Source organism: Callithrix jacchus, chromosome 7 (genome assembly GCF_049354715.1).
Source record: "Callithrix jacchus isolate 240 chromosome 7, calJac240_pri, whole genome shotgun sequence".
NCBI lineage: Eukaryota > Metazoa > Chordata > Mammalia > Primates > Cebidae > Callithrix > Callithrix jacchus.
In genome coordinates this window covers 150,466,639-150,492,048 of record NC_133508.1, presented here as the reverse complement: position 1 = coordinate 150,492,048, position 25,410 = coordinate 150,466,639, and the positions used below count along the sequence as shown (strand labels likewise).

General features: G+C 49.9%; 2 protein-coding genes across 14 annotated transcripts in view; one reads left to right on the top strand and one right to left on the bottom strand.

The window, feature by feature from the left end:
* The window catches only part of ST7L (suppression of tumorigenicity 7 like), a 129,468-nt gene that overhangs the window by 90,246 nt on the left and 13,812 nt on the right, over positions 1–25,410 (top strand). The gene's annotated exons all lie outside the window — the stretch shown is intronic.
* WNT2B (Wnt family member 2B) lies at positions 143–16,294 on the bottom strand. The gene is made up of 5 exons (XM_002751229.5): positions 15,814–16,294; positions 9,637–9,857; positions 8,322–8,599; positions 7,337–7,601; positions 143–4,113 (listed from the first exon to the last, which is right to left on the bottom strand). The coding sequence occupies exons 1-5, from the start codon at positions 15,993–15,995 to the stop codon at positions 3,884–3,886; spliced, it is 1,176 nt and encodes a 391-aa protein (XP_002751275.1). The 5' UTR covers positions 15,996–16,294; the 3' UTR covers positions 143–3,883.

Below are 25,410 nucleotides of genomic sequence, written 5' to 3'. Positions count from 1 at the left end.
GGGGTTGATGTTCTTGATAAGGGCAGTGAGAAAAAGGAGAAGAAATTCCTCCCTGCAACAGGGAGGAATAGAAATGAAGCAGTGAGTGTTCAGAAGTTAGATCTACAAGAAGTTTTGCAAACAGACCCTCAGGAACAGGCTATGTTTGTTTTTGTTTTTAATCTGAAGCCCATGATTTTATTTTTCCAGCGTCACTCTAAGGAAGAGTGTGAATTAGTGCGATTATTCAGGGCTGGTAATAATAAAAGTTAGCTTTTATCTCCAGGTCTAGGATATGGATGGCATTTTTCTTTTACCCAAGAACAACTGTGGACAGGCTGTGCAGCTGAGGTACTTCAGTCGTGCCTTCTCTAAGGGAGTCTCAGATCCTTAAAATAGATAGTATCTTTTAAGTTTGTATCTAGGTAGCACTAACTGTAATGCATTATACCCAAACATTTATTAAAAGTTAGAAGAAATGAGTACCAACAGAAGGAATGGAAGAGAGGAGAGGGGCTAAGACATTGCTGATCGGAGGGACAGACCTCTATCCAATAGAGGTGGGCTGGGAGAAGGGGTTATTAGAAGCAGAGTGAGGAAACTAAATGGAGCCCTGAATGCACCAAATAAAGTTCTCATTTTGCTGCTTGTTCCAAATAAATTAGTGTCTGTGAAGCGTCTAAAGCCAATCAGAATGCAGAGATAAGCTAAGAACTATGAGGAGCCGGGCGCGGTGGCTCACGCCTGTAATCCCAACACTTTGGGAGGGCGAGGCAGGTGGATCACGAGGTCAAGAGATCAAGACCATCCCGGTCAACATGGTGAAACCCCGTCTCTACTAAAAATACAAAAAATTAGCTGGGCATGGTGGCGCGTGCCTGTAATCCCAGCTACTCGGGAGGCTGAAGCAGGAGAATTGCCTGAACCCAGGAGGCGGAGGTTGCAGTGAGCCAAGATCGCGCCATTGCACTCCAGCCTGGGTAACAAGAGCGAAACTCCGTCTCAAAAAAAAAAAAAGAACTACGAGGAAAACTTAATTGCTTGGCCATCATTCCTTCTCAGGGCCACATAACCTCTGTAGTGGGGCTCAGATGGACATAATTCCTCTTGCTTATCCACCTTGCTTTTCAGACTTCTGACTCTCTAGACAGCTTGCCCTTCTCTTAACCGTTTATAGGAAATAAACGGTTCTAGCTCATCTTTATGAGCTAGAATGTGGAGCCCAGGGAAAAGCACAGAATAACATGAGATGCCAGAAGAGGCCCATTTCTTTCCACAGGATGAGAACCAAAAACCAAATAGATAATAGGGCGTAGGTAAATTTAAGTCAGGTTGACTTCCCACGGAAGTCCTGTGCCATTATTTACAGGGGCTGGCTAGGACCTGAGGCTTTCCCCAGCAGCCTGGCATGTAATTTAAGGCAGCCTCCTTTGGTAAGTTCATTCAGCCCTTATGTTACCATGATCCCGTTACCTCTCCACTACCCCAAAGCTTTCCTGAGGATGTCAGCTCTTCTCTTCCCCTCCCATTTCCCCCTCCATAATCCCACGATTGGCTCATCAGTTATCCAGTTAACTCCACTCTGAAGGAAGACATTCTCTCAGCCTGACTCATTCAGGCCCATTTCTCCACAGGCATCCCCTCACCACAGACCACAAGGGCTCTGACTAGCTCATGTTTTGTGTTAATGAATGTGAAACCAGAGCAAATCCCCTCACCAAAAGAAAATCCACCCTAAACTCTCCCACACAGGTCTCAGCAGGTTACACAAATATTAGTCCTATCATCCTAATAAATCTGCCCCCATAGCCCAGAGCTATGGCTCCCCCAACCTCCTGCTGCCTGTGCATAGTGAAGCTGCTTCAAAAACATATGAGGACCCCAAGGGATGTTGGAGAGGAACTTGGGAAAGAAAGGGGCCTATAGCCAGATTTTATGCAGGCCCCTTAATCTACAGACTTTTGTCAGTACTTTATAGTCCTAATGAAGGTCTGTTCCTAGAGAAGTCATGATGGGCTAGACCAGCCAGGGGCTTTGGTGAAGAGTATCTGTGGGCTGGAGTTTGGGGCATAATTAAAGCTCAGCATCTGACAGCTGGGCACAGTGGCTTATGCTTGTACGTCCAGCACTTTGGAAGGTTGCAATGGGAGGACTGCTTGAAACCAGGAATCCAAGACCAGCCTAGGCAACACAGCGAGGTCCGTCTTTGAAAACTTCGTTTAAATTAGCCAGGTATGGGGGCATGTCCCTGTAGTCCCAGCTAATGGGGAGGCTGAAGTGGAAGCATTGCTTGAGCCTGGGAATTTGAGGCTGCAGTGAGCTATGTTTGTGCCAGTGCACTCCAGCCTGGGCAACAGAGTGAGACCCTATCTCTAAAAAAAAAGAAATAAATGAAAAAAAGAACAGGTATCTATCCTCATTTTGTAGATGAGAAAATCGAAGCTCAGAAAATTTAGCTACCTTGCTCAAAATATCAAAAGCAAGTGGCACAGCTGTGACGTTTAACCCAGGTATGTCATAACTGCAAAATTTCTATACCACTCCACTGCTTTAAAATATCAACAGGCAAAAAAGATAACCGCTGTCCAAGTCACATAAAAATAGGACATCAAGGTTTGGGGGACTTCATGTCTTACCCTCCAGCTTACTAAGCCTGCTATCTCTGGAGATTCCACCCCTGCAAACCTAGCTAGGCAACAGCTAATAACGTAGAAGAAACCCTCCTCTATTTAAGTCAAATGTGGAGTTAATAATAATCACCAGGACCTGGAGAGTCACTAAATAAAGATTTGTTGAGTAAATGGAGGAAGGCTGCCTTCTAAGCTGTGTATCACTTTGGCCCCAAGCCCCAGCACTCCTTCCCACTATAGCCACTAATTCCTGCTCCCAGCTTCAAAGGCTAGGATCCTCTCATAAAGCATTACCAAAGCCAGAGATCCCTACTTGCCTAGTATTCACTGATGCCTTATGTGGGCCCTTGAGATCAGACCTGCTTACCCCCTTTCCCACCATCCATGAGTTGCCTATATTTTACTCCGTGTTTCCCCAAACCTGGCTAACCTCCAGAATAATGCATGTAAAGAAAAAAACAAAAACCCAAGGCCTGGCCAGACTTAACTTTCTGTATCCTAGGAGTATTCTAGGGTATTCTAATGATCCGTTAGGCACAGGAACCACTGCATTCCACCTCTGTTTGAACAGGCAGCAAGTGAGCAAAAGAGGCAGTGCTGTCCAATACAGGTTGAGAATGGTAGAGAGAAAAAGAGAAAGGAGAGAGAATGAATGTGTGTTTGTAGAGTTAGGATTTTTTTTCTTCTACAAAACACAGCAGTTCATAAACATATGAGCATGTGAACAGAACCTTGTATACTATGGATAACAACATCTCAGGCTCTCAATAATAGAATGTGGTGGCCTAAGATTTTCTTTTGGGGTACCAGGTAGTCTGCTCAAACTGTCTTCAAGAAGTGACATACTGTGTCATCTTTGTCTTCTCTAACTTTGGCCAGGTAGAAACAAAAAGAAGCTCTCTATAGGTACCCTTCCTCTTGCACACCAAGGAAGTATCAGGAAGCTGGTACAAAGAAAAGAAAAAAGGAGCCTCAACTACGTACTTCAGTGCACCTCATTTCACTCTAAAGACCCCCTATCTTTTCTGCTCTCCCTTCACATCTCCAGAGGGGGAAATCAGGGAGCTTGCTCAGTTTCTTGTATCCCCTGTCAACTCCTTCCCAGGGCTGAGGAAGCAGCCAGGAGACCATGGTCCCTATGGATTACTCTCTATGTCCTTAAATAGAAGCTGCAGCAACCCAGGGTGGAGGGTGGAGGAAGGTGTGCATGCAAGGATCTTGTGCTTTTGAGTTGAGAGGCTCGAATTAGAGGGATGAGTGAGGTAACAGTGTGTTCAGGTCTGGTCCAGCCACTCTGCCTTCTTGGGGGCCTTGCAAGTATGGACGTCCACAATGTCTCTGCATTCCTTGCACCGCACAGCGCAGCACCAGTGGAATTTGCACTCACACTGGGTAACACGGGTGACTCGAGTTGTGTCGTACCCTCGGCCACAGCACATGATTTCACAACCATCTGTTCCTTTTGATGTCTTGCTGCAGACACGGCCTGCAGTGCCTAGGGAACCTGGGTTGGGGGAGAGAAGGAGTGAGAACCAAGTTATCTCTTCAGCTGCCCTGGATACCCTTACCCACATTCTCAGAAGGAAGACATAAAGAATCCCTTTTTTGGGCTGGGCACAGTGGCTCAGTGTCTCACTCACGCCTGTAATCCCAGCACTTTGGGAGGCCAAGGCAGGATTGCTTGAGTCCAAGAGTTCAAGACCAGCCTGGGAAACATAGCAAGCCCTATCTCTACAAAAGCTTAAAAAATCAGCCAGGTGCCATAGGCATGAGCCCGTAGTCCCAGCTACTCAGGAGGCTTAGGTGGGAGGATCACTTGAGGCTGGGAGGTCAAGGCTGCAATGAACCAAGATTGTGCCACTGCACTCTAGCCTGGGTGAAGGTGAAACTCTGTCTCAAAAAAAAAAAAAAAAAAAAAGCATGGGCTCTGACATCAGATTATCTGGATTCAAATTCCAGTTCTACCACTCTTAGCTGTGTGATTTAGTCAAAATGAAACATTAACTTAGTTTCTCATAAGAAAATGAGCACACTAATAAATAGATCATTAGATATAATCTCAGTTCATCTAAAGAGATGAACTCATTAGCATGACTGGCTGGAGGCATATTCCTAAGGAATTCCTAAGTAATGTCCCTTGCATTGTTATTATTATCCCTAAGCATTATCCCTTCCCCTTATAGTGGAAACTCTTGAAAGATGGGGATCATGTTTTTCCTCCATGCATAAGGAATGCTTAGAATCTCATTCTGACTGATCCTGCCAACGGATCATAAAATCAATAGACTTTTGGGTGGGTTGGGCCCATGAGAGTATCTACTCCAACCTTTTCCATGGTTAATAAGGATCCAGAGATGGGAAAATAACTAGCCTAGGTTCAAAAAGGAAAATAAATTAACTGATTTCTATAGCATTAGTCTCCACATACCACTGGGATAGGGAAGGAAAATGCTAGAACTTATATGTTTTTGTATCTCATCAATTTAAAATATCTATTTTGTATGTATGCTTTATAATTACACATTCATGTAGTGAAACACAGATATAACTTATAAATAAATATACATGTAATAGAGATATATGCTCAAATTGTTTTACTGATAGGAGTAAAGGATCCAGAATGTTAGGAGACCACTGCTCTGGAATGTGTGTTGACTAGGTCTACTGAATATGTTAGTCTCCTAACTCCAAGGACTGGCTCTTAAGTCCTCTTGGGCACCAAAAACCCCTTCTACATTCTGGAGCTGTGCTGTCCAGGGCCACAAGTCACATAGGGTCTTTTACATCTAAATTAATGAAAAGTAAACAAAAAATTTAGCTCCTCAGTCACGCTAGCCGTATTCCAAGTACTCAGTAATCACATGTGGCTAGTTGCTACTGTATTGGAGAGCACAGATATGAAAACATTTCTATCATCACAGAACGTTCAGTTGGACTCTACTGCTTTGGAGGGGTTTCCTGGCTCCATATTCTTTCTGGGATGACTTATATTCTTTGAATTCCGGGCCCCACTTTGGGTTTTAGGAGACCTAATCTTATGCCTGTGAGAAAAACCAACATACATTTGACATATCCTTTCTTCCAACTCCAGAGTTCCTCCCCTAAAGGTGCGTTTTCAGTATGGTAGTGTAGGCTTACACCTTGGATATTATGAAATTATTTCTAGGTATCCAGAGAGTGACCCTCTGAATTAGACCACGTGGGAAGAAAGACTACATAGTGGCAGGAAATCACTAGGAAAATCAGAAGGGCCCCAACTGTTTTTTTACTAACACCCTACAAAGTACACAGACGACTTTCTTTGTTACTTGGGTAGAAGCCCACCCTGTTTCTGTGCCCAGTTTTACTCCAAGCCACTGGACTCTTCCAGGAATGACAGTGATGGGTGAAAACAAACAGTACCAAAGATAGCTGAGGTTTTTTGGCTCCATTTCACCCGGTCCTGACTGTTGAGCCTGTAGAAAAGAGCCTGGGAGCCCCATGACAACAACCAGAGGAGAAGAGTTCTGCTGCATTGCATGTTCCTGGTCTAAGCTATCTGAACCAGAAACATGAGCCAGGATGGTAACTTTCCTTCTCTTGGAGAAAAACTGTATTGTCTTCCAGCGCCTCCAAGAACCCCACCGCAAATACCTCACGCAGACCGAAAACGACCATTTGCTACTTTACTTGCCTTTGCTAGGAGTCTCTTCTTTCGTTTCTTTCTCAGCTCTGTTTCAGAATCTTCAATGGCAGCACACTGGATAAAGCCTTTCAAGGACATCTTTCTAGCTTTTATCTCCCTTATGGGGAACGTTTACCCAGCAGATTGGTCTCTTCTCTGTCCCTGGAACAGGTCACGTGGTTTCCCACCTACTACGCTCGTATAAGAAATTGCCCACTCTTCTCTCAAGCTATCTAGATAGTCCGCACACTTCAAGGAGCAGCTTAAATTCTACGTTTTCTTTCTTTCTTTTTCTTCTTCTTCTTCTCTTTTTTTTTTTTTTTTGAGACAAAGTGTCTCTCTGACTTCAGGCTGGAGTGCAGTGGTGCGATCTCAGCTCACACTCCCTGGTTCATGGGATTCTCCTGCCTCAGCCTCCCAAGTAGCTGGAACTACAGGTGCACACCACCATGCCTAGCTAATTTTTGTATTTTTAGTGGAGACGGAGTTTCACCAAGTTGGCCAGGATGGTCTTGATCTCCTGACCTCGTGATCCACCTGCCTTGGCCTCCCAAAGTGCTGGGATTACAGGCATGAGCCACTGCACCTGGCCAAATTCTACATTTTCAAATAAACTTTTATTGGCTTCTCCAATTATCTGTCTTTGTATTTTTCTACCCATTATATCTCATTTCTTTAGGTAGATTGCAAAGAGCCAAAGGCTTAGGGCTGCATCTTATGTTTCTGTGTAGCCTACACATTGCTTAAAACTGAAAACAGGTAACTAAATTAAACATTCCCTGGATGATGCCTACTGTATCCCCGATGCTGGAGATACAAAGGAGCGATGCGTGACCTCAGGCCTCAAGGAGCTGAGTGACTTCCTCCCTACTTGACAGCACTGGGCCTAGTGAACTGAGGCATAAGTCAACAACCTCATGACCAGGTGTTCATGTGGGGAGGAAACTGCCTCCTCCCACAGCACCTCCTTCCCTAACTCCTGAGACTGAACAGACCGTGATTAACCAGGGGTGTCTGCACTAAGAACTGGGACTCCATGTCCCCACCTGCCTTCCTTACTCACCTGCAGCCTTGTCCAAGACACAGTAATCTGGGGAGTTGTCAAAGTAGACAAGATCAGTCCGAGTGGCATGGCGATAGCCTTGGCGGGCTGCAGTGAAGTTGGCACCATCCTGGGTGGCCGTCACCTGCACAGCCCCATCATAGCGCCGCCGCAGGTAATCACCTGTGCGGCGGAAATCTGAGAGTGCACGCCAGCAGGTGCGCAGAGTACAGGAACCACTCACGCCATGGCACTTACACTCCAGCTTCAGAAATCGCCGCACAGCCTGGGGGAGGGGGAAGGCAGGTAAGGGAGAGGTGGCTAGTCAGGGCACATTTCAGTCATCCCTAGGGCCAAAAGGATGAGTGCTCTGAATTAGGCTGGACCTGGCCCTGGCTGGCTGGCTGAGCTCTTGGTTGTTCTCTCCCACATCGGATCCCACCCATTCTTCCTGAGCAAGCTCAAGAAACTCTTCTTCCATGAAATCTTCCTGGACCAACAGTGCTTTCCTTTTCATAACAGCCCACAGAACTGTAGAGCCATGGGATTCTGTTCATGACTCCAATGTGCTTGCACCTCCTCTAGTTTTCACCTTTTAGAGTGCCAGGTACCATGCCCTCTACTTCAGTAGTGTGCCATTTTCCCGCATAGTACTACGCACATAGAATGTGTTCAAACACCAGGGAACTGACTAGAACAACCTCTCATCCTCTCAGTCTTTATTCTCTCAGTCTTATCCTCTCAGTTCTTTTCCTTCTTAAAATGTTACTTCTTTTCTCCCCTTTTTCCTACTGGCCTCCTTTATGAAGACTCTTCACGCACCTGGTTAAACCTAGGCATTCCCAAGCTCCCTTGCATTTACTGCTCCTGTCCCAGGATGATGGGGCTTTTGGAAGTGAACCAGAAGCCTTCAGCTCTTCCACCTTCACATTTATTTAGTCCATGGTCACACATACTGGTCACCCCCAGCAAATATGAGTGCAGATACACAGACATGAGTACTGACCGTGCGACCGCAGCGGTTATTATGTAAGTTCATGAGGGCCCGGGCATCCTTAAGCCTCTTCTCCTTGGCATCTACGAAGGCCTTCGCAAAACGGACACCATAGTGGATGTTGTCACTGCAGCCACCCCAGTCAAAGTCCCCACGCTGGTCATGGTGTCGGCCACGGGTGTACGGGTCACAGCTGCACACACTTAGTTCACCCTGGCTACAGGCACGAGTAATAGCGTGGACTACTCCTGCTGATGAGATGGCATATACGAAAGCTGCCTCTCGGCTACCTAGAGAGAGAATTGTAGAGGTGTGTTTCAGGAAGGAGGCCCATGTCTCTTCCCTTCTTCAGCCCATACAACCTCTGACTCTGAAACCTTTTCCCTCCTTTTCTTTCCCAGCGTCACCCCTACACCCCCTTTATTCAAGGTGCCTTTCATTTCCAAGAGCATTCCCCAGAGTATCTGACCTCTTCCCCTCAGCCCTCACTACTCTCTATCCACTTCTTTATATATCTGACCTTTTGAGCTGACCTATACTCTTGTTTCCTGCCAAATTCCCTGTGTCCATCTATTGAAAAGTCTCCTGGTGAATCATCCCCTCCCACTGAGCTCCAGCACTGGCTCAGCTAAGCCTGCCTTAGTCCACATTCCAGGCCTTTTCAGGCCCACTCTGCTGGACAGTTCCCCCACAATGGAGACCCCAGCCCAGGGGTCAGCCATTTAGAGATCCAGGCTACCTTCTCTTCCTCCCCCTCCCTGTTCTTAGAGACTGATTAATTATTGCCCCTCTTTGCCTGACACCTTCAGATTCTCATCTTGTTCCCCTTCTCCTAGTTTACTGTCTAGCTCTCTTTAGCTTTTTTGCTGAGCTGAAGCCAAGCCACTGACTCCAAATATTTACATATCACCTTTCTGTTTATCTCTTGTTCCCATTACTGTAGTGTCGGGAGTACTCGGTGACGATAATGATGGTGGTGTTAAGAGCAGAGGGACTATCGTAGACCTCAGCCTTCCTTACAGTACATGGTAGCCTCCCAAGCCTCCCAACTGGGGAGGACAAGGAAAATGAGCAAGAAAGATGGAAGTTCTAGGGAATGCTTTACCTTGGTCTTGTCCCAGAGCACCAGGATTTAGAGGAGCCCCTGTCTACAAATCTAAGTTGCTAAGAGTCTGTTCCCAACTATATCCTGGGCTCTGCCCACAATTCTTCCTCTGATTATGCAACAGTGTATGGGAGAGGAGAGTGGGGATCCTGCCTACACTTCCCATTCACCACCCCAGCACAGAAAGGGAAGTAGCTGTCACAGGATGGAAGAGGCCCCTACTTCTGAGCATGACACGGCCAAAGACAGTGTGGTCCCGGTCCACGGTGGTACAGTTCCAGCGATGGTGGCGGAATTGGTGTTGACACTCTCGGATCCATTCTCGGGCACCCTCGCCCACTGAACGCATGATGTCTGGGTAACGCTGGCACAGCTGCCGCTGCCGGCTCACCAAACCAGGGATATTGTCACAGATCACTCGGGCCCCCAGTGCCCCAATGTACCTGCAAGATGGAGATGGCCCTGTCAGAAAATCCCAGCCTTTTTTCTGCATTGGGAAGGAATAAGGAGGGGGTATATTTAGCATCCAGACCTTGAAGAGATTCTGTCCCCTCTCCGTAACCCACATTCTATAAAGCTGATGAGTAGAAAACCATTTCCCACAGTTCTGAAGAAGTATGAATAGTTATACAGTTGCAAAGAGAGTAATTGAGTGGCCTCCCACCATCACCGGTTCCCCAGCCAAAGGCCAAAGTGACACTCACTCCCAGAACACAAACTAGGCATGTGTCACATACACAGAAGCTGTGGGTATGTCACACAGACTCATTGTTTATTTAACAAACATTAAGAGCTTCATGGAAAAATAAACTAACAAAATAAGGGTCTGAGACAACATTCTTTTTTTTTTTTTTTTTTTTTTTTTTTTTTGAGATGAAGTCCCGCTCTGTCACCAGGCTGGAGTGTAGTGGCGCAGTCTCAGCTCACTGCAACCTCTGCCTCCTGGGTTCAAGCGATTATCCTGCCTCAGCCTCCTGAGTAGCTGGGACTACAGGTGCACCCCACCACACCCAGCTAATTTTTGTATTTTTAGTAGAAACGGGGTTTCACCATGTTGGTTAAGATGGTCTTGATCTCTTGCCCTGGTTATCTGCCCGCCTCGGCCTCCCAGAGTGCTGGGATTACAGGCATTAGCCACCACACCCCACTGAGAGACAACACCCTTACACTCCCATTAAGATGGATGACCTGCGTGGTTGGTCCATGAAGATATGGTTTGACAGCAGGGAAATGGTGACAGAAAGGGGCTAATGGGAAGAGATACAGTGAGCAATTCAAGTAATGTTTACAGCTCTAGTCAGATCCATGTAACTAAAAAAATCCTCATTCCCAGTTGAGCGGTCTGGGGAGGAAGATCCCACCCTCTGCTCTCCTCCTCCAACTCTTTATTTCCAGGCCCTAGGGACTTTCTTAACGAATGAACCTTTTAAAATCATCTTCCCCAACCTGGAGAGACATGCACAGGCTGTCTGCAGTGGGAAACCAAAGGGCAAGATAAGTAAGAGGGTGACTCTCCCGAAACTCTAGTCCCCAGTCTGCCCAATGTGAACAATTAAAGGTCAGTTGAGATGGGATGCTAAAGAATAGGTGGGTTGCCAGAGCCACTGTTGTTTCTCAAGGCAATATTTTCTCTTCAACAGTTTTAACCCTGGATCCCATCACAGGCCTCAGGAAGAATATTTCAGAGAGAAAACAGGAGTATATCACCCTTTTCTCCCAAGAGGCCACCAAACGAGATCTGACCCATTCACCCACTTCCTCCAGCTCAACAGCCAGCTCCATTTCTCATTCCCTTTCTCTCTCTCAAACCCTATAGCACCTTTCTTGATGTGCTGGGAACTTTCTATTCTCCTGTCCAGAGCACAGAGGGCTGCCCTCCCTCCCCTTTTCTGAACAGGTGGGGGTCACGGAGAGCAACTGCTACTGCAGACAGAAAAGATTTGGTTTGAACTGTGAATGAGCCTGTGGTTTGGGAACGGCCTCAAAATGGGCCTAGAAGTGGGTGAGGAGAAGGGAGGGCTGCTGGTAGGGGGAGGGGAAAAGCCAGACTGCCCTGGGCTCTGTGTTCCCCCCTGCCACCCCTCCGCATTCCCACAGCCGGCCCTCACCCACAGACTGGATCATCACTGGTGACACCGACTCAAACAAACACAAGGAGGGCTGATGCTTGCCTCTTCGGGAACTCAGCAGGGCTGATGGGGCCCATCTGTCCCGGGGAAGGGGTGAGAGGGCTGGCCCTCCCCTAACAAATCCCATGGAATCAGCGTCCCCAGCACTGTCCATCAGGGCAGCAGCTTCCAGGAACAAACAAAATAAACACCCCAGACAGGGCCAGGCCGGAAAGGGCTGCCTGACGCACAGCCCAGAGTTACACCCACTGCTGTGGTGCTTTGTTTGGAGAATCAAGACCGTTGGAGTTGGAGCTTGTCCCTGTCTCACCACCGTTCGGCTTCCCTAGTTCAGCCCAAGTACTGCTCTAGGCATTGGGTGTTTTTTTGTTTTTTGTTGTTTTTTTTTTCACTGGGGCTTGGGTGAGGAAGGTTGGATGGGAATGAGAGACCAATAACCCAGCCCTCATGAGACAGTCTGGAGTGGGGCAGGCCAAACTCGGGCACAAAGTCCTTCTTGTGGTCTGACTTAAATCCATTCTGCTGCAGCCCACATAGGTCCTTTTTATTACATCCTCACTGAGTGTGGGAACATCTGTTCAGTATCTAAGATGGGAAGATAATTAAACGTCTCTATGACCACCCTTATCCCACTAAGTTACAAGTTCAAGACTCCACAGAATGGTGCTGGCTTGCTCTTCAGTATCAGCCCCTGGTAGTTAGTGTAGGAGGTCCCCAATAAAACTGAGCCTGAGACTAACCCCGTCTTCCTATCAGTTCAACACATGCCTGCAAACTGCCTACCATGTGCCAAGCACTGAGCTTAGATGTTAAGGACACAAAGATATTGAAGGCATCTCCCACCTCATGCTCTGTTCGAGGGTTAGATGCCCTTACTCTCTAGCTTTGTTTTTTCTTCTGGAAGTTCTTCACTTCCTTCCCAGCTTCCTGCCCCACAATGCTGCTCTTCACCTACTTTTTGCCAATTCACATCCCTTCATTTGACAAAGTGTGGTATACACTACTCTAGCCCCTTGCTACTCAAAAGTGTGGTCCCCAGAACAGCAGTATCCGTGTCATCTGGGGATTCATTAGAAATGCAGACACTCAGGCCCCACCCAAGGCCTAACGAATCAGAATCTGCATTTCACCAAGATCCCCCACATGGTTTGGATGCCCTGCTCCACGAAAGCAGGGATTTTTGTTGGTTTCATTCACTTCAATATCCCCAGTACTAAGAACAGCTAACTGTTCTGATTTATCCCCAACTCCCTTCTCCCCCTAGCCCGCCATAAACTTCATTTCCAATCTGCAGATGTTTAAGTTTGTATATTAAAGATACAAACGGGCCAGGAATCTGCTTTTTTTCTTTCCTTCTTTCGTGTACAGCCCCTAGTGTACATGGTTCATCCCAGCACATACAGGACTTTGAACATGGATAAAACTGTTAGCCTCCATGAATCTGCTCTTAATGCCACAGCATCCCTCATTTTCATTTGTAAAATAAAGATGATAATAATAGAACCTACCTCACTGGATTATTTCAGATTGACCAAGATGATGCTCATAAGGTGTCTGAAGCTTAGTAAGGGCTCATTAAAAACAACCACTGTTGGTAACAGTAATGCTAACAATATGATACCACTTTGTGCTTCTCTCTCTTGGTGAGCCTGTGAACACAATCCTGCTCTTGTGATTCCCTACATCCAACCTCCTATAGAATGCAAAATGGAACAGCAAAGCACATGCCAGAAGCCCCTTATTTCTTGGTTTGTTTAGGATAGAAGGAGGGCAGTGATTAGAGAGTAAGGGAAGAATCTCAAGCTATAAGAAAAATCCAACTATTAACCGGTGAAAATGATGGCCTTCTGCTCCAGTGTGGAACACAGATGCACCAGAGTAACAGGCATTTCTCTTCCACGGGTTCTACAGAACGTCAATCTTGCTGTTTTTTTCCTAAGAGAAAGGCTTGGGGGCTTAGCCTGCCTTTAGAAGGTAGCTTTGAGCCAGGTGCGGTGGCTCACGCCTATAATCCCAGCACTTTGGGAGGCTGAGGTGGGTGGATCACGAGGTCAAGAGATAGAGACCATCTTGATCAATGAGGTGAAACCCCATCTCTACTAAAAATACAAAAATTAGCTGGGCCTGGTGGTGCTCGCCTGTAATCCCAGCTACTCAGGAGGCTGAGGCAGGCGAATTGCTTGAACCCAGAAGGCGGAGGTTGTGGTGAGCCGAGATCATGCCATTGCACTCCAGCCTGGGTAACAAGAGTGAAACTCCGTCTCAAAAAAAAAAAAGGAGGTAGCTTTTCACCTTATACCATAAGTGGTGATCACTGAGACGGGCATTTGGGCCTGTAGCTATGACAGGTGTGAGGCAAGGGGGCTGAAACACACTTCCCAGCCTGGCCCTGTTGCAGCCTCCCTCCTTTTCACAGGGGCTGCTAAGTCACTCTGTGTGTCACCTATCTCCCTCCCTAGCTCTTTCACCCAGGAATGTTTCCAGATCTTTAATATGAACCACATCAGGGAAGGGTAGTAGAGGGAGAAAGGAAAAGGGAGGAAGAGTAGTCAAGGGTACAAAATGGGGTATAGGAAGACCCCCATTGGGTCCTTAGTAACCACTGCCAGGATGCTGAAATTACCAGAGTGACACTTCCTCACCCAAACACCAGTTGGTCCCCAAGACTACATCCCAAATTGGTAGCAATCAAACTGGTAGCATTGGACTGTCATCTGGGTCCGATGAAGATGGACAGCGGTCACTTCATGCTGTCTCAGCAGAGACCCTGAAGATGCCAAGTCCCCAGCTAGACCAAACTCATGAAGGCAAAAGGTGGCTTTGATCTCACACAGAACTTTGAAAAGTTTTTCTCCTTATTCTCCTTCTTCCCTTTCCCTTTCTAAAATGTTTCAAGCCAGATGTAAGATACAGGCCTCTCTGTTCCCCCATCCAGAACCCCCCTCCTCACCTTCCCCAACACTGCAGAGATTTAAAAAAAAAAAAAAAAAAGATCCAAAAGAGATTTTTCTGAAACAGGAAAACGGGGTGGGGGTTGGGATGAGGAGAGATGCATCTTGAAATGATAGGAATCTGCAGCCCAAGCTGGTGGGCCCCTCAGCCAGCTACCCCTCACCCTTCAGCCAAGATTCCAAGTCAAGAGGAGAAAAGCCACAGGGTGCAAGGGGAGAAGAGACCACACTTAGGGGCGGGGAGCTTGCAAGGGAAGAAGTACAGAGTAAGGGAAGGAAGGGGGGCACTGCCTGGTGGAGAGGGGCAGTAGCCCAGTCCAAGAGGCCAGTTTGATTTCGGGGTGAAAAGGAAAGAATGAGTCTTTTCTAGGTTCAACTCTTCCTGCCTTGCCCTCTCCCCGGGGTGGGGAAGAAGGGAAAGCAGCTCCTTCTCCTACTGAAAGGTGATGAGTGTCATCCAAAGAGTGTGGGGGGGGAAGGGGGGGCAGGGAGGAGTCTAAAAAGAGCAGACAGCAGACATCCAGTGGATCTGTAATGCCTTTTTGCCTCATCTGTCCTCTTGTCAAGTGTCTGGAGCCTAGGGCCTGCAAGAAATCTGGGGAGGGGGTCTCGTGGTACCTCGGGACTCCGGAGCCTTCTGGCTCTTGGAGGTGAGAAACGGGAGATGGGAAAGAATAGGAAGAAGGGAGGGAGACATAAAGTTTCCAAGTGACATCCTCAAAACGGTGGCCGAAGACGAACACCTAGATAATGCAAGCCCATGCGTTTCGTTTAATCGTGGGAGTTAATGGGGTAAATTTTGCCCCGATTCCATTTCTAAGCCTCGGCTGGGTGCTGCTGCCTCACCAAGCTTTCCTGTGGTACGGGTGGACTAGAGCAGCAAGACGCTCGGCGGATCTCGCCAGCTGCCCCTTTCTCCGCCTCTCAGAGGGCGACCTTAGGCGATTGGGGCCCTGGCGAAGCTATTGCGGGCCCGGGAAGGTTATCGGTTCCCTGAACTCACCCTGAGGGAAACTCTAAAGGTAGCTTCTGCCCTAAGGAGCCTCAGCTGAAATAGAGGGGGTACAGCACATGGAGGCCTGGGGAGCTGCGACCGCTGGGCGCATCTCCGAATGCCCAGCGCCTTTCTCACCAGGCGTGTAAGATGTGGAGCCTCACACTCCCGCCACCCCAAGCTTTAGACTTTAGTGACAGTCTGCCCGAATCGTCTCCAGCTCCGTCGAAGCAACGGCTTGGTCCCCTGAGCAGCCCGTCCCTCCAGGCGCCTCCGGCCTTTCCTAGCAAGAGCCTCACCCGCCCAGCCTGAGAGCCACACTTACCACCAGGACGTGTCTACGCGGTCTGGCAGCGTCAGCAGGAGCAGAAGGCAGGCAAGACCCAGGCGGGCCGAAGCCCCGGAGCCGTCGGGGGCCGCGGGTCTGGGGGAGGGCACCGGGACCGGGGCGCGGGCGCGCCGAATGGGGAGCTGCGCAGCTTCCTCCGCACCACCCGGTCTCAGCATAGCTCCCCGAAGACTCCCGCCCCGCAGCCCGGAGGGGCGTGGACGGGGCACCTTCTGAGGTTACTCAGGCCGCTCCTACCTCACACCCCCGGGGGCCCATGGGGTTCACCGGCGGCTGGGGACCTAGGGTCACCTGGGGTCCAAAGCCTGGGAGCAAGGTCCCGGAGAGGGGCGCAAGTTGCGGTGTCCGGAAGCCGACGACGGCGCGCCGAACCCGGGGTAAAGGGGCGCGCTGCCCGAGCACCCGGTGCGGTGTCAGGGGGTCTGCAGCGCGGAAAGGAGCTGCGGGCCTAGTGTGCGGACAGCCCCTTCCACCGCGGGCTCTCATTGGACGGGGCGGGGCGGGGCCGAGGCCGGGGACACGCGCTGCCCTGAAGGCGGCTCCGCCCGCGCCAAGCCCGGGGCGCTCCTGGGCGCCCTAGGTGTAGCGGCCGCCTCCTCCCCTCGGCGCTCCCGCGTGCCACAGCGCAGCTCCCCCACCTGCTCCCGCGCGCCGCGACGGGGCGCCACGGCTCCCTCCAGCCCCCGAGCGCCCAGTCCCTGCCGACACCGCGCCACCGGGTCCTAGCGCCCTTCACTCGGCAGCCCCAACTTCTGTAGGGGACCTACCCGCGGGCAGAGCGGGAAGGGGCTGCAGGCACTTCCCTCCTGTCCCCAGCCTACAATGACACTGGCGCTGAGCACGGAGGATGAACTCATTTCCTCCATCCTCGCGCATCTGTGAAATGGGTAGAATCCCTGCCACAGGGAGTTGGGGGTCCTATCTTTTCAGCACTGCCTACAGGGGCGCCGTGGGCAGTCGACTTCGGGCAGGGAATGCTTTCACCTAGGGCTCATCGCCCCTCCTTCTTCCGACCCACTGCACCCCCGACCCCAAAGCATCACGTTTAGACCTGGCTCCTGCCTGCCCGGACTACCACGCCCGGGTGCTTTTCTTTACGGACCTGGAAGAGACGGCCGACGCTAAGGGGGCACCTGCGGACTCCCCGCCTCTTACTCCAGGGCTCAGCGGAGCTCAGTCTCTCCCCGCTCTCTCGCTGCGCCTCGGTCCTCCACCCTCTCGGGCAGGGCTGAGAGTATGAAAGAATCAGAAACAGCTGGGAGGTTTTCCCGCACCAGAGGCCAGGGTGGGGGTCCTGCCGAAAGGGTGGAAGCCCTGGAGAACTTTTTCCCTTCTTCGCCTTCCCACCCTGCCTCCTCCCTCGTGCTACCTCATCCTCCCTCCGCCGGCACAGCGCCTGGAGGCGTGGTAAATCGGGAAGGGGTGGGGAGGTGCAGTCTGCCGAAAGTGACCCTCTTCTCCCACCACCCCAACCCTCACCTTCCTTGGGTTGCAGGTACAACCCCTGCGGGCACAGGGGCCCTTAGTCAGAAGTAAAATTCTTTTAAAAATCCTGTTCCTTCTAACTCCGAGAGTTCAGAGTTCACCTGGCATCTGGCTCCAGGCCCTTCTTCAGCCTCAGCTTCTCCCACCTCGCAGGTGTCTTTCCGACCTCCTCCTGTGATTTATTTAAAGTCCTGGTGTAAACAACTCACTAGTAACTGCACATGCCCTCAGCCCCAAATTCACTGTCATTCCTTGGTTAGGGGTGGGGGGTGGTGGTGGCGTTAGAGGTGCCTCCCGAGTGTGAGCAGATGGGGTGCAGCTGGCTGCAGACATCTCAGAGACAGAGCTAGGGGAGAAGGTTTCGGAAGAACCTTTATCCTCTCTCCCCACCTCTCACTCCTTTACCCTGGCTTTCTGTGGTAAGGTGCTGAGTGCATTCATTAATTCAACAAATACTTATTTCCTACCGCCTGCTAGGACTGTGCTAGGCACTGGGGACACGTTGGTAAATAGCTCATCCCCTCCTGGAGTTTGCATTCTATTGGGGGAGGATAGACAATAAACAATAAACATCAGAAGCAAAACAGAGTATGTGAGAAAGTGGTAAGTGCAGTGGTAAAGACAGCACAGTCAAGGGGATGGTTACAGTTGCAACTAGGATGATCAGGGTAGGCTTCATTATGGTGACATTCAAGCAGAGATTTGAAGGAGGTGAGGAAACGAGCCAGGCAGCTTCCTGGCAGAGAGCATCCCAAGCCGAGTGAAGAGCTGGTACAGGGACCCAAAGGCAGGAGTGGGCTGGTGTACCAGGGCTAGCGAGAAGCCCACGCAGCTGGAGTGGAGTCACCATGGAGGAGAATTCAGATGAGGCCCTGAGGTGCTCCAAGTCATGAACGGGAGGCAGTGCTCCCCGCTTAGGTGGAAACTGGGGGCTGGGCTGGAGTTGGATGGAAGTGGGAGAGGACTGAAAACGGGGAGACCTCGAAGGACCGACATCCTGGCACAGAAACTAGGACTGTATCATTTGTAGCCAACCAGCTAACTTCTTTTCTTCCCTTTCACTCCCTGTCTTTTAGTGGGGTGGGCTCCAGTTGGCCCTGCTATTTCCTTAGAAAATCGCAGACTCTGTGCTTAGTTTTCCTGAGAGGGGCAGGTGGGAGAGAAGTGAGCCCCAGCTCATTCTTGGCTGGGCCCCTTTCCTTGGACCACTCTTTTATTTTACCTCCTCCCAGCCCCGCCCCATCCCTACATAGGGCAGTCTTGGAGTTCCAGCAGCCTCTCCCAGACTCCCCTGTGTGTTGAGACCTGGGTGTGACTCTGGCCCTGTGTTTATTTCTACATATGGGCCTGGGGTTGGTGGGAAGCACAGGGAGTGGGAAAGTTGGCTGAAGATGATCCATCAGCCCTAACCTAGAGTGGACTCACCCATATGGGCCCCCACATCACTTCTGAGGCCGCTTCTCTGGCCTGAGCTGTCTTTATAGTCAAGTGGGACTGTGTCTTGGCACAACATAGATGCTCAAGTATTAAAAGCATGTTTTTGAGGCCCAGGCTTGGTGGCTTATGCCTGTAATCCCAGCACATTGGGAGGCTGAGGTGGGAGGATTGCTTAAGCATAGGCGTTAGAGACTAGCCTGGGCAATATGATGAGACCCTGTCTCTACAAAAAAAAATGTTTTAATTAGCCAGGTGTGGTCATGCACCCCTGTGGTCCCAGCTAATTGAGAGGCTGAGCCAAGAGGATTGTTTATGCCCAGGAAGTCGAGGCTGCAGTGAGGCATGAATGCACCGCTCCACTCCAGCCTGAGCAACAAAGTGAGACCCCATTTCAAAATAAATAAATACTAATTTAAAAAAATGTTTAAAGCATGTCTTTGAGCTGAAGGGGGTCCCAGAAACCTCAGCAACTCCAAGAGGAAAGGAAGTGGGTGAGGGGACAAGACTTCTCTCTAAGGATTATAAGTCATCTCTGCCCCCAGAGTGACAACCCAGGATGGGGCTTGGCTCCTTTTGCTGCTTCTTCCCCTCTCCTGAGTCCCCAGCTCCCCAGGAAGAATCCCAGGCTGCAGCAGCCAGCTGACTGCAAGAGCTGCACTCAACCACTTAACTAGAGAACAAATATGGAGCCAGAGAAGAGGTTTTCTGGGATCTGCCTCTTTGGAGCTTCAAATCTCAAAATAAACTTCCAGTCTCAAGGTCCTAGACACTACTGGAGAGCTCAGCTCCTCACGCAAAGGCCTGTTGTGGGGCTTCCAGGCAGCGGGTCAAGGCCAGAGGCTCAAGCTAGTTCATGACCTGCTCCTTCATTTTATTTCCACACTCTCACTCTCAGTTCTGGAAGCCAGAGGGAGGAGTCACTGATTCGAGCGTTAAGTTCTGATCTATAGAACCCTGCAGGGAGTCAAGTCAGCACTTACCAAGCACCTGCTGTGCGCCCAACACCGGCCAGGGTATCCTTAATAACAAAGAGCAAAAGGGTCTTACTCCCAAGGCATTTTCATGCAAATACAATAAAGCTGTCTTCGGTGGCACACTAGATTCTGCTGAGGTTCAAGGGTGCACGCCGTGGACACGGTGAACAGTATCAATAGACCTGAGGAAGAATCCCTGGAGGCTGCCAGATTACCTGGGGCCTCCAGCAGGACAGCTTCCACCCAGCCAGCAGGGTTTGGTCCTGCCTCTTCCTCATAGTGGCACTAGAGCCTCCTCCTGTCCTCTCAAAAGTGGGCGCTCAAAGAAGAGTCTGCTCTCACCCTTGATATCACCTTATGCTCTGCTCTCTGGTGGAGCAGAGTTAAGATTTCTCTTTACTCTCTTCTCAGCTATTCGTGGCTGAATGATTTTGAATTTTTGCTGGCCCTGGGATGGGAGGGGAGATGAGCTAAGGGGAGCTGGGGTGTGGGTAAACAGCTCTTACCCCGCCCTGTTCTATCCTCCAGAAGGCTCCCCTTCCCTGGGCCCCTTTGGCGATGACCTTCTCTTTTTCCCTGTGGGTGGGAGGTGGTGTGGATGGTAATGAGCAGAGAGAAAGGCCAAGAAGGGGCTGGGGGGAGGTTTGGATGGGAGTCAAGGAATTCCTGAGCCTGCTGCTTGCAGAAGGGGCCCTGAGACGCCTTTCCTGAGATTTCTTTGCAAACCGAGGCAGGTCTCACTTGAAATGGGGCCAGGTTCACACAGGTAACTAATGCCTCACCTCTTGCCCTGCCACCCCATGCAGGTGTCTGGGGAAGTGAAGGAAACTTGGAAAGAACCCAGGAGCTGTTAAGTGGGGGAGAAAGTGGGGATCCACGCTTTGTACACAGCCTGGCAGGCCTCTCCTTGGTATTTATGAGCTCTTAGGCGAGGCGTGGAACGTGTCTCAAAGAGGCCAGACCAAGAGGGCTTTGGAGGGAAGGAGCATCAGCCCCAAACCAGGAACGGGGCTTGATGGAGGAGGAGCCCTTTCCTCCCAACCTAGTGGCTAAACAGGGGTGCAAACTGCTCCCCAGAGAATGGGGAAGAAAGGAAGAGAGGGATTTAAAGGAGAAGGGGAAGTAGGAGAGGCGGCTTGGGGAGGTGAAACGATGGGGGCAGGGAGTGGGGGTGTCTGGAGCCTTTTGGCACTTTGGCTGTAATCAGACTGGAGCCAGGCAGTGGGCGGGCTGACAGCTATGCTGGGCGGGTGGCCCAGGTTCCGTGTGAGGCCAGTGGGTGTGCTGCTGGGATCCTGGGTGGCCACTGACCGCCTCTCCCCGAGGGAGGTTTCCCAGTCTCCCTGATCACACAGGCTATGCACTGAGCCTTCTGTCTCCCCTACCACCTGTTCAGGGCCCTAGAATGATCTGGAAGAGAGAATTGTTTCCAGTGGACAAAGATCTGCAGAGGGCACGGCCAGCCTCCCTGCCTCCCTGCCTCCCTCCCACTCTGCCTTCCTCAGTTCACTCTACCTCCTGTTCTCATGCTCTCCCCATATCTCTTCTCTGAGTCTCCATCTCCTTGGGTCTCTCTCTGGCTCGTGTTTCTGTCATTCTGTGTCTATTTTCATCTGGCTTTTGTGTTAATCTCCCTGTCTTCATTTGTCTCTCTGTGTGTCTGAGTTGGCCTGCCTCTTGCTCTCTCTCTGAATGTCTCTGTTCTTCTCTTTCTGAATCTCTGTCTCTTGCCTATCTCTCCTCCAGTCTGCAGAACTCCCTGTCTCTCTGTGTGTATCTCTCTGTATGAATCTGCATGACCGTTTGTCTTGCCCTTCCCTCACTCTCTCTACCTATCTCTCCACGTCGTTTCTTACTCTGGCTTCCTCTGTCTCTCTCTTTGTGCATGTGTGTGCACACCTCTATTTTCCTAGGTGTGTATGTTTGCTTCTGTCTTTGTCTCTTTCTCCTGCCCTCTGCCTCATACCTCCCCCTTGTAGCTCCTGTAACACAGTGCAGGAAGCACTGGACCAGAAAAAAAATCAGAAAACCTGAGGGTGTTTCCCCCCAACTCAGCCACGCACTACTGGCATAACTCTGTAAATCACTTTCCCACTTCAGGCCTCAGTTTCCCCACTGGTGAAACAAGTAGAGTAGAGATCTAGTTCCTTCTGTGGGAGCCTCTTTCTTCTTCCTAAATCTGACCCTGAAGTCGGGACTCCAGCATCCTAGGGACTCCAGTGGAGTGGGGCCTCTGGTACTGTCAGCCAGCAGGCCCCCAAAGAAAGAGTCCTCCCTCCTTCACATCCTTACATATCAGGGTGGACAAGGTCCCTTTCTGGGGCCATGTCTGGAATACAAACCAGATTAGCTCATCTCTCTAATCCTCTTTGTGCTGGGGCCTCTGCCAGGCAGGGACACCCACAGCGCAGAGCAAGGGTGTGTGTGTGAGTGTGTGTGCAGATTCTTGGAGAAGGCAGGACACTCAAAGTTCTCCTCCCTTCATCACCCCCTCCTGCCTGAAAAACTCAAATCAGCAGCCCTCACTGTGTAAGAAACATCATCCGACTTGAACCAAGTCAGGTTTTTCATAATCCCTGTCTGCAATCCCCTCTCCCCTAGTGTCTTTCTCTATAGACTGGACCAATCATGCCAGCCGTCCTCCTGGTCCTGAAAAACCCAGAACCCACCCCCTCCTCCTTTCATAACCCATGTGTTCTGTGTGTGTATTCTCCTCCAGTCATCACAGGAGAAGGGTCTTTCCATGAAAAGCAGGAGGGTGAGGCTGGGGATCGTGGACACGCAGGGTGGGGGGAGGGCAGGGAAAGCAGGCTGTCCTTGGGCTTCACACCCCCAAGTCCGAGGCCTCCAGCCCTTCCCCGAGGTTTCCTTTGGAGAGGTCTCTCTTGCCTGGTAAGATCAAAGCATTCCCTCTGCCAAATCATTACCTTATTTTCGAGGCAATTAGAGAACTTATTGTATCAATTAGCCGGGTCTTCAGCTTCAGCGGTTTATCGCTGCTTGTCTGTGTCTTGCAGAGGAAAGGGTCTGCCCGGCCAGAGAGGGGAGGGCGGGGTGCAGGGCCCGGCTCTGGAGGGCCCCGAGGCCGCGGCCCGGGGAGCTGTCCGGATGCTTTCAGCTGGGATGGGCAGCTGGAGGGCACGGGGACGCGCTCCCGAGATGAGAGCCGGGCAGTTCCTACCCGCGCCCGCCACGGCTGCAGGATCGCCAGCACCTGCGCGCGGGAGGAGCCCGGGAGAGAGCCGCGGAGTGAGGGGAGACCGGGGAGACCGGGGAGACCGCTCCGGCCAGGCGCGGCCGGGGCCCCGGCCCGGAGGAGAAGGCTGAGCTTTAGCCAAGGTGCCGGGCCCCTTTCCGACTCGCGGGTGGGCGACTCCCCCTGTGAGCCGGGCGCCGCGCCGTGGCGTTCGCGGGAAAGGCACGGCAGCCTGAGCTTCGTCTTCTGGGGGACCCCCGCGTTTCAGACCCAGGGAAAACCTCCGAAGTGGCGTGGCACGGAGAAGCGGGTGTTCCCTAGGGCCAGCGAGTGTGGCCGGCTTTGCTTCCGCCCAGACCGCACCTGCTGCCCGCAGCCAAAGCACAGACACACCGTGCGGATTCGAGTAAGCAGGAGGACCCCTAGAGCCGCGCTTCTCAAACGTTTCGGTGTCAGAACCTCTTTACACTCTTACAAATTATCAAGGATCCCAGAGAGCTTTTGTTTATGTGGGTAATAACTATCCATGTTAAAAATTGACATAAACACAGGAGCCAACTGAAAAGTTCCCAGTGGCCAAACAAAGCTGGACAATTTGCCCAACAAAATAAAATCGTTTTCTGTTGTAACACAAAGCATAAAATGAAATATCCATGAGTCCATGCTGATACAAATAAATATCCATGAGTCCATGCTGATACAAACAAATGACTGAATGAATAAATCAATGGAGGAGAAGAGACAAATTTCCCAAGCAGAATTACAAATAATGTCTGTGGATATTCTGCCCTGAAGGAGGGGAAATACAACTTCCTGCTACTTAAGTGTGGGCTATGCATTGTGACCTCTTTCCCAGAGCAAAGTACAGATAGGGAGTGTGGAGGGGAAGAGCAACTTCACAGCGGAGAAAGCTGACAAATCCAACCTCACTGGGTGGTCAAGGTCAACACACCAGGGTCAGGTTGCTGGTGGGTACCCGTGATATGATGGGCTAAAACAGCCCTTCCCTCCGTGGTCCTCCTCCCCTAACCTCGGTCTAATCAGGAGGAAAAACACCTGGTAAATTCCACCAGGGGAACATTCTACAAAACACCTGACTAGCACTCCTGAAAGCGGTCAAGGTCATCGAAAACAAGGAAAGTCTGAGAAACTGTCACAGCCAAGAGGCGCCTAAGGAGACGTGACAAATAAACGTAATATTATATCTTGGATAGGATCGTGGAAAAGGAAAAGCACATTGGGGAGAAACCGAGGAGCTCCGAACAGAGTACGGACTTTAGTTAATAATCATGTATTAGTATTGGTCCAGTATTGTGACAACCGTACCATCCATTTGTAGCGTAAGGAAGATGCTTATAATCAGGAAAACTGGGATATATGAGCGCTTTGTACTATCTTCACAATTTTTCTGTAAATCTAAAAACTGTTCTAAAATATAAGATTTTATTTTTTTAGTTTTTGAGACAGGGCCTTGCTCTCTCACCCAAGCTGGAGTGCGGCGGCGTAATCGTGGCTTACCCTGACTTCTTGGGCTCAAGCCATCCTCCTCCTTCAGCCTCCTGATTAGCTGGGAGTACAGGCATGCACCACCACACCTAATTAAATTTTTTTTTTTTTTAGAGACAGGGTCTCACTATGTTACCCAGGCTGGTCTTGAATTCCTGGGCTCAAGCAATCCTCCTGCCTCAACCTCCCAAAGTTCTGGGATTATAGGCATCAGCCACTGCACCTAGCCTAAAATGTATTTTATAAGATCAAAATGGAAACATTTAAAAATATTTCTTTTAATTTTTTATAATAACCCCAATACTTATTAATATGAATACCATATTTTTATGGGAAAATACCTATAATTTCCAAAACAAAAAGAATGAGCAGAATGGCATTATTTAACTGTATCTTTAATGCCTGTCTTAATAGCAGGATTCTCATATGTGCTTCTCATTCAGTCTGGTGTGATATTTCTTGTCATGTAGCCTCTGGAAAACTCTACCGTACACTCATGAGAGAATGAGGGAAACAAGAACAAATAACAGCATAGTGTCACCATGAACCTCTTTGAGAGCCACTACCTTAGCAGTCTTGTCCATTCCTGTGATTTGAGACCCTCAATTCAAAGTTCCTAACTTTAACATCTCTTGAGTGTGCTGATTATGCCTGTCATCATACCCTCACCTTTTCCCCAGCCATCTACCCTTTTAAGACTTCCTGGTATATGTCAACATGACCATCGTCCCTCTGCTCATAGCAGCTTTGTGGAATTGATGGTCAAGACACTGCACTCTCCGCTGTGCACAATTATTTAGTAATGAGATAGTTATGCCTCTCATTTCTCTTAAACATATTGAGAAGTGTTGCAACTCCTAGAAGAGTGAATGCTTAATAAGTGATTGTTGGATGATTAGAAACGATTCTGGACTGAGTTATTTTTCTTTCTGATGAAGTATCTTCACTCCTGCATAGCAACCTGGTTTCCACCAT

What these genes read in the sequence shown, in the direction of transcription:
- WNT2B (XM_002751229.5), bottom strand. Translation starts at nt 15,995, where the DNA reads ATGCTGAGACCGGGTGGTGCGGAGGAAGCTGCGCAGCTCCCCATTCGG. An exon ending in TGGCCGTGTCATGCTCAGAA is followed by an intron (nt 8,600 to 9,636) that starts GTAGGGGCCTCT and finishes TTCTCTCTCTAG; the next exon opens with GTAGCCGAGAGGCAGCTTTC. An exon ending in ATAACCGCTGCGGTCGCACG is followed by an intron (nt 7,602 to 8,321) that starts GTCAGTACTCAT and finishes CCCCTCCCCCAG; the next exon opens with GCTGTGCGGCGATTTCTGAA.